Source organism: Ovis aries, chromosome 8 (genome assembly GCF_016772045.2).
Source record: "Ovis aries strain OAR_USU_Benz2616 breed Rambouillet chromosome 8, ARS-UI_Ramb_v3.0, whole genome shotgun sequence".
Classification (NCBI taxonomy): Eukaryota; Metazoa; Chordata; class Mammalia; order Artiodactyla; family Bovidae; genus Ovis; species Ovis aries.
In genome coordinates, this window is record NC_056061.1 from 55,045,202 (window position 1) to 55,057,721 (window position 12,520).

At 38.2% G+C, this 12,520-nt stretch overlaps 1 protein-coding gene across 3 annotated transcripts in view; it reads left to right on the top strand.

The window, feature by feature from the left end:
* LAMA2 (laminin subunit alpha 2) overlaps positions 1-12,520 on the top strand; it is a 684,287-nt gene that overhangs the window by 577,673 nt on the left and 94,094 nt on the right. For all 3 annotated transcript variants that reach the window (XM_060419598.1, XM_060419599.1, XM_060419600.1), the window contains one exon: positions 3,850-3,952. In XM_060419598.1, the coding sequence (XP_060275581.1) occupies positions 3,850-3,952 (103 nt within the window). The remainder of the gene's footprint in view (positions 1-3,849; positions 3,953-12,520) is intronic.

Sequence of the window (12,520 nt, forward strand, 5' to 3'; positions counted from 1 at the left end):
CAGACAGAGAAGAACTTATTTATAAAAATGCAATCTCTAAAAAGCAAGAAACAAACTATCTTGCAGCTCTAAGAACCTCATTTATATTTCACATATGCTGTAGACAACGGCTCAGAAACTCAGATGTGGTGCTTATAAATATGTATGAAGTATAATTAGCTTGGAAAATGCTGCTTCATCAACAGTCCTGATATTGTTGATGTGCTTCAGTGACTTACTAAGCAGTGTTGGAGAAGGAACTCTCCAGATTCCAACAAATTGAAGCAGTTCTCTCCATCCATACCATGTTAGTGTCTTCCATTCTGTCATCATATGACAGACCTGTCTTTTAAACCTGAACTGTGAGTATGTGGCTGTATGCCATCAGCTCTTTACTGTTTTGGAGTGCTTCTTTGCCTTATACTTATTAAAGAATTAAATTTGTGTTTTAGAACCCTTACATACATGTGCAGATGCACGTGTGCAAAACACCACACAAAAACACCACACACAGTTCAGTTCCAAATGATTTCACTGGTGAATCTACCAAACATTTAAGAAAGTAGTAAATTCTTCAGGGAATTGAAGAGGAGGAAATATGTCCCAGTCATTCCATGATGCCAGTATTACTATGATACAAACCAAAAACATTATGAAAAAAGAGAAAATTATAGATCAATATCCCTCATAAACCTAGATGGAAAAATTCTGACAATGTTAAAACATAGAATCCAACCATTCATTAAGATAATCTACAAATTAGAAGAATGTATTTGCAAATTACATGTCTGATGAAGGATTTGTATCCATATTATACATAAATATCTTTCAAAACTCACTAAGAACAAATAACCCAATACAAACTTGTACAAAAAATTTTAACAGACACAGCCAAAGAAGATGGTGAAAAGCACATGAAAAAACACTCAGCATAATTAGTTGCAAGGAAAATGCAAATTAAAATCCAACTATTATACACAGCATTAGAATGTCTAAAATCTTAAAAAACCGACTATATCAAGTAGTGACAAGGATATAGTTACATTTGTAACTCTCACCCACTGCTAGTTAGAATTTAAAATAGTACAAGTAATTTGGAAAACATGTTGATTGTTTCTTAAAAGCGTAAACATATATCCACCAGATATTCTAGCCACGCCACTTAGAGGTCTTTCATTCCAAGAGAAATCATCATATGTTCGTACAAAGATTTGTATACAAATGTTAATAGCGACTCTATTTAGAATAGCCAAAGCTGATATAATCCAAATGTCCATCAAGAAGTGAATGAATAAATAGATTGGGGGCATATCCATGTGGGACTTCCCAGATGGCACAGTGGTCAAGAATCTGCCTGCCAATGTGGGAAATGCAAGATATTCGAGCTTGAACCCTGGGTCGGGAAGAACCCTTAGAGTGCAAGATGGCAACCCACTCCAGTATTCTTGCCTGGAAAAAATTCCATGGACAAAGGAGCCTGGCAGGCTATAGTCCATGGGGTCACAAAGAATTGGACATGACTGAGCAACTGAACACACACACCTATCTATGTAAATAGAAAAGAGATCACATTTTGATACACACACAACATGGATAAATGTAAAAATAATTACACTGAATGAAAGAAACGAAACAAGAAAAAAGAGTTCTACATATTGGATGATTCTATTATATAAATGTCCATAAAATACAGACTAAAAGTGTTGGAAACCAGAGCAGTGCTTATGTGGAGATAAGGAGGGACAAGAAGTAGAAGGGAGGGTATGAAAAGAAATGATGGGTATGTTCTCTACCTCAATTGTCTGACCGTTTCATGGGTGTATAAATATCAAAGCTTATCAAATTATAAAATTTAAATATGGTAAGTTTATTTATACCTCACTAAAACTGTTAAAAAGTGTAAGAAAGTAGAAAAAAATGAATATTGCCCATCACTCTTCCTAGTCCCTCCGAATTTCCACAGCTCAGACTTTAGCCTTTTTCCATGTGGTCTGGCCCTTCTTTTCTCTCTCACCTTGTTTCATTAATTTTCTTATGCCCAGCAAGTCAACTCTCTTTCCTTCCTTCACCTCCTTGCCTCTTTTGCATATCCAAGATCAGCTGTAAAATGTTGGTTGTTAGATTCTCACCAGACCATGTTCCTGTAGAAAGGAATTCATACCTTAAGACTCTGGGGGAAGCTTGCTCCCTTGCTTGCTTGCTTTGTCTAGCTGGATCTAGTATTATGAATGAGCCATGTTATCTTGATGGCTCAGGATCATCACTGTCAATATTGGCATCTACTGAAGCCTGTTTCATCCTTATCCAAATAGATTTGGATTGCTGAGATTTAAAAATTCTCCAAGTTGGTTTTCTTTCCTCATTGTCAGTTTGTCAGCTGTCACTTTGGCTGCTATCATGTGCTTATTTAGAGAATCTTCATTCTTCTTTCTTTGTAATTTCCTTTCTCTAATCTGTTTTGATTCAGGAAACCTGTAACCAGGGAATAAGAAAGGCATATAAATTTGGAACAAATATAGAAGCTGAGTGGGTAATGGAGCCTTATATTTTTGAGTAAGGTACATTGGATTTGTGCCGTTGATATTGACACTGTTACTTTTTCTTCAAAATAAATGACACTTAAATGACGTTACTGTATCTAATTCCCCACAGACACCATAGGACCAAGCATTTCTGTATTCTCAATTGAAGAAAGTGTCCATTTCCCACAGCATAATTTGTCAGAGTTGTCAGGCAGCTCTTTTTGCAAAGGCTAGATATAAATGCACAGATTCTTTTTATTTATGTAGATGTTTCCAATATATCCTTTTGTAGATATCATAGTATTATTTAATCAATCTGTTTTATAAGCAATAGATTATGTAAGTGAAAGCTGTTGGAATAACACCTTAAAATAAATTTTACCACAACAGTAGCAATCTGTAATCTCTCCTAGTTTAATGTTTGAATAGTATGATAAAAAATGCTATTAAAGCACTGGAAATGTAGTTGAATAGTATTATGTCTAGGCTAACCTGAGTTCAGATTTATAACTTCAACAGTAAGTATTTAGCATTCTCTAGCTTTTCTTACACTCAGAAATACTCTTCCAATTTAGAATTTACAAGATCTAAATTTGTAAGATCCTATTTGATTTATCTTTTGGTATGTAATGATTCTTGAAGTGCAAACATTGTTAAAATGGATAACTAAACATTTATTTTAAGCAATCCTTTTCCTATATCACTCTATTATCTTTGCGTCAGCTCTCTTAGTTCAAGCCTCAACAAATCCATCTTTGCTAGGAGATGATTGTGGCTCAGAGACTGTCATTTAGAAGGTTTTATTTTGCCCTAAGACTTGGAGATGCCTTCAGAAAAGGAACACTATTCTTCCTCATTTCAGTACCTAGGGGACAGGAAATGCTTCCTCCACTTACCCCATAGCTTGAATGCAATGTGCTTAGGGATAAAGTCAAGGATGTGCTTAGTTCTTAATTTGCTTGACCATTTGACAGCACTTGATAGTACTGACCAGTTACAAGTTGCAACACTGCCAGTCATCACACTCTGAGCCACTTCTGTAAGTCTTGATTTCCAAGATATCGTGCTCTCCTGGGTTCTCTTTGTCCTTTCTGGAATCTCAATCACCCTGCTAGCCCCACTTTCTGTACCTGCCTTTAAATAAATATTGGGATTCCCAAGGGTTCTCTTCTAGACTTTCTTCTCATCTCCTCACTTTAATCACAAATACGTGCTGATAATGTATTATTCTGCATACGTAGTTCAGAATGGTTTCCTAAAGGTAAATGGTGTACCAACTGCCTGCAAGATAGCTCTACTTCTTCGTTTTTTGGTTTTAGAAATGTGACACTTCTTTTTCTGCCCACAGGCAACAGGTCCTCAGGGTTCATTAAAGGAAGGTGCCAAAGGTTCTCTTCAGAAAAGCTTTGGGATTCTTAATGAAGCCAAGAAGTTAGCAAACGATGTAAAAGGTTAGTGTGATCTCTTTCTATTATTATTTTCAGTGTAATTGTAGTTGTAATTGGTAGGATATTCTATCAGATTATTGGAAAATGTAATTGTTGCACCATGGTTGTTATGATTATTTTTACTATCTAGATTTACTATAAGTAAACGATCTTATCAGTTTTACTATATTTTGCCTTCACATGTCATTTTGTACTGAGCATTACTTCAGAATTTTTAAACCTAATTTCTGCAACACCATTTCATCTGTATTTTAAGTATGCTGCTGCTAAGTCGCTTCAGTCGTGTCCGACTCTGTGCAACCCTGTAGACGGCAGCCCACCAGGCTCCCTGGTCCCTGGGATTCTCCAGGCAAGAACACTGGAGTGGGTTGCCATTTCCTTCTCCAATGCATAAAAGTGAAAAGTGAAAGTGAAGTCGCTCAGTTATGTCTGACTCTTCGTGACCCCATGGACTGCATCCTACCAGGCTCCTCCATCCACGGGATTTTCCAGGCAAGAGTACTGGAGTGGGGTGCCATTGCCTTCTCCGATATTAAGTATAAGAACTTTTAATTTTTAAGGTATATTAAATTTTAAAGACCATCAAATGCCACCTTTTTTGACTTTAGAAATTATGCTCACAAATGAATAAGGCAGATACAGCTTTCAATTTAGTGAGGCACATGGTGGCTCAGACAGTAAAGCACCTGTCTACAAATGCTAGAGACCCAGGTTCGATCCCTGGGTCAGGAAGATCCCCTGGAGAAGGAAATGGCAATCCACTCCAGTACTATTGCCTGGAAAATCCCATGGACAGAGGAGCCTGGTAGGCTACAGTAGTCCATGGGGTCGCAAAGAGTCAGACACGACTGATCGACTTCACTTTCATATCTCAAAAAGTTTTTGCCTCTTAAATACATTTTTGTGTATTTTATTCCTAATTCAAAGATCAAAGTGCATGAAATATCTGCCTTGATTATCATATGGATTTTGCATTAAAAATTCAATACAGCCCACATTCTAGATAAGTTATTATATTTATTATTTCATTCAAATATCTCCTGTTCTCATGTAATTGCCTCCTGTTTCTGTCTTCAGTCTCATTCTTTCCCCTTTTCTGGCTTGCATCCAGCTCCCCAACCTTACTGAGATATTCATGTTCTCTGAAAAGTTGCTGCCATTTCAAACCTCCAAGTTCTGCAGTGTTCATTCTTCTCTTTGGAACTCCTCACCATCCCTTTTTTCCAACCAGCTACCTTCTATCAGACCCTCAAGATTTAGTCCAAATGTTATCATCTCCAGGAGGCCTGGCACCCCATCTGAATTACATGTCTCCTCTCTGTGCACCCCTTTCTCATAGACTCGTCAAATCATCACAGCCATAGACTTAGCATCCATTTTCTAGAGGACGGTAGCAGGATCTTCTTTTTAGCTTTGTATTTTGGTGTATAGTATCACAGTGACTATCTCAATTCAGGAAATAAGCATATTTTTTAAATAAAGGAATAATGTTGGTCTTTACTAACATTAGAAAGAAAAGAGATTTTTATCATTTATATTTGCCAGTGCTCTCAATGAATAGTCTTTTATTTCCAAAATAGGCTGGTATGGAATTACATGTTTTGTCTCCCTTATAGATAGCACTCTGACAGTAAATGCTTTGGATTGTGTATCATAGGTAAAATATGACCCCTTATATGTATAATCCGATGCAGGAAATTCTATTTATTACAACCTTAAAAATAGCTGTAGAGTGAATCCTGTTTTCCTAATTTGGCAAGTTGGGTTATATCATTACTTGGTCATCATGCCTTTCCCTCCAATGCTCTTGCCCAGAGCTGAGATCAGGGTGAGGTGAGACAGGTTCAGCCACGCAAGTGCAGAGTTAGGTTCTGTTTCTATTTAAAATTTTTAATATTTTGCTCATATTGATCTTTTTTGAATTAAATGTGATTAAAAAAATACTGCATAAAAATGTTTTATCTTGAACACTGAGTTTTGGGGGGCCCTTTTGAATTTCACACCTGAGGTGAATGCCTGAAAAAGAAATCTAAGGACAGGTATGGTAGCCAGGGTTAGGTGACAGAAAGGTTCATTAGTTTAGATGCCCTTTTTTGTACTTCAGGTAGTACATTATTTAAAGTAATGAAAACCCACAAACTACTCAAGTAATAATTCCTCCAGAAATCCAAGCCAAGGCTCTGACGGAGATGGGAATGTTTTCCTGCTACATTATGACATTCCCCTGATTTGTGGCCAATTACACAAGGTATAAAACGGCTCTTAATCAGGGAAATGCCATATATTACCACCAGGAACTGCTGAAATAGGCCGTACAGAGCAAAATACTTGACAGCAGCTATTAAAATAGAGATTTAGTCATTTCTCTCTCTATGGTGCCTGGAGTTAGAAGGAATAAAAATGGTAAGGCAGTATACCCTCCATATTTCTAATGTGTTACTTGGTTCTAGTCAGTACAATACAGTTAGTCCATGAGCTTTAGTCATGAATAACTTGGAGCTGCTCCCTGCCATCATTATGCTGTTCTTGCCTTCAGAGAACCTGAACTTGCCAGGAGCAGTTTGTTTAGCCTTTAAGTTTTGAGTATACATTTATTAAAAGTAAATTTGCCCTTGTGCACATTTGCCATTTGAGACCAGTCTGTATCAAATTGATTGAATGTCCATGGAGATAAAAATTGTTTTGTTGATGGATATGGGGCTTGATACAAATTGATGACCAAAAAAGCTAGAAGATAAATTGATGCCACTGGGTGAATTAATACTACTTTGCAGATTGACAAAGGATTTCGTCCACAAAAAAAAAAAAAATAGCCAAGTGAGGCTCTCATGGAATGTGTACAGAGCAAGGATTGAAGTTGAGGATGATATATTAGAAGTATGAAAATACTAAAATTCTATAATTATATACCTTATCTTATATAGAGTAACTTTCTAATTTTATTTGCCTCTTCATTTAACCCTACTTTTCAACTTTGCTCAAAATAAGTGAAATTATTTAATTACTTAGGAACAAATAGATAACATCTCTGTAAAATGAATGACATGCACATTGAATAAAAAGATCTATGCTCAAGCCCAAGGATATGGAATCAATGAACTGTATGACATATGATGTTGTCCAAAACACAGAACAATGCCAGAATTACCCGCAAAATTAATTTTAATCAAATTAATCCATATTTTCCTTCTGTACCATGAGCCTCCAGACGCTGAGTCATTAAGACCAGACAAGTGTATCAAAATGGTTTTGCGATCATGAATATAACACACTTGCAATTACTAACCTGTTAAGAGTCTGTGTTATTATTTCAAATTAGATACAAACAGAATAAACAGGAATATTATAGTGACATTAAACTGAAGTATGATTTAGGAATTAAAATTTGCAGGACACTAATCTTCTCAGTCTGCTGGCCTTCTGAATAAAGTAGCTATTCCTCTCTTCCAATAATAAATAAATAAAAGTATTTTTGTATTATTAAAAACAGACTCCTGTTGGGAATTCCCTGGCAGTCCAGTGGTAAGGACTCCATGCTTTCACTGCCAAGAGTAGGGATTCAATACCTGGTCAGGCAACCAAATCCCACAAGCTGCATAGCACAGCCAAAATATCATACCTATACATATGTATGTAAATATATATAGTGGTTTAGTCACTAAGTCGTATACAACTCTGGCAACCCACGGACTGTAGCCCACCAGGCTCTTCTGACCATGAGATTCTCCAGGCAAGAATACTAGATTGGACTGCCATTTCCTTCTCCAAGGGATCTTCCCAGCCTAGGGATCGAACCAGGGTCTCCTGCACTGCAGACAGATTCTTTACCGACTGAGCTACCAGAGAAGTACCAGTATGTATGTGTGTGTGTATATATATGTATATATAATATATATAATATATATTTGGAGAAGGAAATGGCAACCCACTCCAGTAGTCTTGCCTGGAGAATCCCATGGACAAAGGAGCCTGGCGGGCTATATATAGTCCATGGGGTCACAAAGAGTCAGACATGACTGAGCAACTAACACACACACACACATAATATATATTATGATATTTATATTATATTGTGTATATATATATTTGCATAATTTGCATACTGCCATTTGCCAGAATCCCAAAAGTATGCAAGTGAAAGACAAACAAACCATTCCATTGACAAAGAAATAATTTTGGCTTAAATGGATAAAGCCACCCCTGGATCCCCTAGCCTATTGTAGTCTGAGAACAAGCTAATCTTTTCCTTTATGAATTGCTAATTCCTCATGCAGAGTTTTAGTTCCTCCTTCAGTGTGTGAATAGAGAAAATTGAGAAATTAAAATAGAGTTGAACTCGGTTTCAGAGTTTAAATGAGAAGTGGCAAAATAAGGGCCAAACACGGAAGGACAGAAACTATTAGAACCAGAGAGTACTTGTCTTACTTAAAGGTATTTAAATTACATTTGTTTTAGAATACCTTGCTGGTCAAAACAAAAGGAACCTGCAAACCCATACTCAGGCTTTGGAGCTTGTCCTAGAGGAACCACATGGAGTGTTTAATGTCTGGTTATTTTGGTTTCTCATTCAACTAGCTGAAGAGAGGACTGTCCTCTATCTGATATCTTAAGACTTTGGAGATGATAGTGAAAGTGAAGTCACTCAGTGGTGTCCGACTCTGCAACCCCATGGACTGTAGCCTACCAGGCTCCTCCATCCATGGGATTTTTGAGGCAAGAGTACTGGAGTGGGCTGCCATTTCCTTCTCCAGGGGATCTTCCCAACCCAGGGATTGAACCTAGGTCTTCCACATTTCAGGCAGACACTTTAACATCTGAGCCACCAGGGAAGCCCAGCAGACATGCCACCAGACAAATCCCCCTTCTCTCCTCTCCTCAGGCTTCAGCTATAATCTGGTATTGGGAGGAAGAACATGTTCAGTTGCAAGCAAATGGCTATTGAGGGCCTAGCGAGCACTGTGCCCAAGGCAAACAAGAACGGGTTTGGCACTTTTTTAATCAGGACAAAGTTTCCCGGGAACATGCCTTCCTATAAACACAGGCCCTATTTACTGATCTTAGAGGTTCCCTTGCATGGTACATGTAAGGGATATGTCAGGGCAAAAGAGGAAATCAGAGATAGGACACATCCCAAACTTGTAACAGCTACTGGGAAAAGGTAAGAATAGGAAAAAGGTAATGGAAGAGGGCTAGGTGTGCCCCAGCGTGAAAAGACTGGGTGGAGCAACCTCATCAAATCAGTTGAAAGGAGGCCAGTGACAAGAATGAGATTCTGGATTTCACCCAGCTTTCTTCCTTACTCAGCTGTTCTTCCTTCAGTACGAGTGTTGGGATCCTGCACTCAGTGGTGGGGTTGACTTGGGGGCAGATTCATGTACCTGGATGAAAAATTACAGTCAAGTGACTTGAGATAAATTTTACCTCTTATGTTCTTAAAACATTCAAAGTTAAAAAGATAATATAATATAATAAAATTAATAAATTGTATAGAGAAATCAAGGGCTTCCCAGGTGGCTCAGTGGTAAAGACTTCAAATGCCAATGCAGGAGACATAGGAGATGCAGGTTTGATCCCTGGGTCAAGAAGGAAATGGCAACCCACTCCAGTATTCTTGCCTGGGAAATTCTATGAACAGAGGATTCTGGTGGGCTACAAGTCCATGCGTTCACAAAGTGCTGAACATGACTAAGCGACTGAGTTCGCATGCATAGAGTAATCACATATTATAAAATGTAGTAAATTAACCATTTTTGTGTGTAATTGAAAGTGTTAGTTGCTCAGTCATGTCCACTCTTTGCAACTCCATGGACTGTACCCCACCATGGGATTATCTAGACAAGAATACTGGAGTGGGTAGCCATTCCCTTCTCCAGGGGAATCTTCTTGACCCAGATATCGAACCCAGGTCTCCTGCATTGCAGGCAGATTCTTTACCGTCTGAGCCACCAGGGAAGCTGCAACAGAATCATTTAAGTCAAAGAAATTCTATTTGAATATACTGCATACATATAGTAGAGCCAACACTTTAACTAGCCCAAGTTAATGTGGTTCCAGAGATGATGTTTTTAAGCACTGCTGGATAAAAACGCTGGCCTTTTGCCGTGGTGTAGAGGTGACACATTAACATTCATGCCCCTAATAAAGGTTTGATAAATGAGTGAATGGATGAGCATTGCAGGAATCTCTCATTACCAGAAAGGTCAAAATCAAGGTTTTCACCTCATACAGATCCCTTACCTCTTCCAAACGCTCTGCTTCAGAGCTGTGGATAAAGCACTGCAGAAGTTAACCTGCTCTCTAATTCAGAAGGAATGAGTTATAAACTGGAATCAAGATAGGCAGGAGAAACATCAACAACTTCAGATATGCAGATACCACTCTAATGGCAGAAAGCAAAGAGGAACTAAAGAGTCTCTCGATGAGGGTGAAGGAGGAGAGTGAAAGAGCCAGCTAAAAACTAAATATTAAAAAAATAAAAATCATGACATCTGGCCGCATTCAGTTCAGTTCAGTTCAGTCGCTCAGTCATGTTCGACTCTTTGCGACCCCATGAGTTGCAGCACACCAGGCCTCCCTGTCCATCACCAACTCCCAGAGTTCACTCAGACTCACATCCATTGAGTCAGTGATGCCATCCAGCCTTCTCATCCTCTATTGTCCCCTTTTCCTCCTGCCCCCATTCTCTCCCAGCACCAGAGTCTTTTCCAATGAGTCAACTCTTTGCATGAGGTGGCCAAAGTACTGGAGTTTCAGCTTTATCATCATTCCTTCCTAAGAAATCCCAGGGCTGATCTCCTTCAGAATGGACTGGTTGGATCTCCTTCCAACCCAAGAGACTCTCAAGAGTCTTCTCCAACACCACATTTCAAAAGCATCAATTCTTCGGCGCTCAGCTTTCTTCACAGTCCAACTCTCACATCCATACATGACCACTACTACATGGCAAATAGAGGGGGAAAAGATGGAAGTAGTGACAAATTTCCTCTTCTTGGGCTCTAAAATCACTGTGGATGGTGACTGCAACCATGAAATCAAAAGACATTTGCTTCTTGGCAGGAAAGTTATGACAAACCTAGACAGTGTGTTGAAAAGCAGAGACATTACTCTGCCTACAAAGGTCCATATAGTCAAGATTATGGTCTTCCTAGTGGTCACTTACTGTCGTGAGAGCTGTACCATAAAGAAGGCAGAGTGCCAAAGAACTGATGCCTTCGAATTGTGGTGCTGGAGAAGATTCCTGAGAGTCCCTTGTACAGCAAGGAGATCAAATCAGTCAATCTTAAGGGTAATCAACCCTTAATAATCATTGGAAGAACTGATGCTGAAGTTGAAACTCCAGTATTTTGGTCATCTGATGTGAACAGCTGACTCATTGGAAAAATCTCTGACACTGGGAAAGATTGAAGGCTGAAGGAGAAGAGGACATCAGAGGATAAGATAGCTGCATGGCATCACCAACGCAATGGACGTGAATTTGGACAAACTGCAGGAGATGGTAAGGGACAGAGAGGCCTGGTGTGCTGCAGTCCATGGAGTTTCAAAGCGTCAGACAAAACTGGGTGACTAAACAGCAACAATTCAGAAGGAGCCTCTACAACAAAAGATGAAACATGATGGTTACTTTGTAAAATATTTGTATAAAAAAATCTTAAAAGAGAAGTCATTCCTCCATTTTTTGATTAAGAAGCAAATCAAAAGTGATACTGAGTTTAAGTAGTAGCTCATAAGACAAATTTCATGATAATGAAAATTTTATTTGCAAAATGTTATCTATACGGTAATTTGCAGTAGTTCCATTTAACTCGACCCCTTCAATATTAAAAGCAATTCTACAAACTTCACCCTTATGAATGAGAGATTCTCTCTCAAGGTATTTATTTGTGCTTTGTTAGCCACTCTAGTATTCTGGCCTGGAGAATTCCATGGACTGTATAGTCCATGGGGTCACAAAGAGTCAGAAACAACTGAATGACTTTCACTTTTATGTGAGAAAAAAGTTAAAAATTGCATTTGAGGAACTTAATTAGATATGTTTGAATAGTCAAAATAGAACATTCCCATTAAAATATATAAAATCATTCTTATATTTAGTTGATAATGGGGGCTATATATTAAGAACTATAAAAGGAAACTAAAAACTTTAGATTCTAGATGATCCACTGTAAACACAGAAGAACGTGAAGTTGCTCAGTCGTGTCCAACTCTTTGCGACTCCATGGACTGTAGCCTACCAGGCTCCTCTGTTCATGGGATTTTCCAGGCAATGGTACTGGAGTGGATTGCCATTTCCTTCTCCAAGGTATCTTCCCAACCCAGGGATCACAGAAGAAAGTAAATCATAAATAACATTACTGAAAACCTGCAAAAATACCAAAGCAGTTCTCAACGCAATGTGAATTACCAAACCAATGTGAATTATTTTGTTACCTTTTAATAACTACATAAAATATCCAATACTTTCTCATACATCCTTCAACTGATTTCTCCTATCAGTCATATGAAGTTATCTTAATTTTACACATGTAAAAATGGATAGAAATGACATTTGAACCCACATCTTCCAACTCTAAG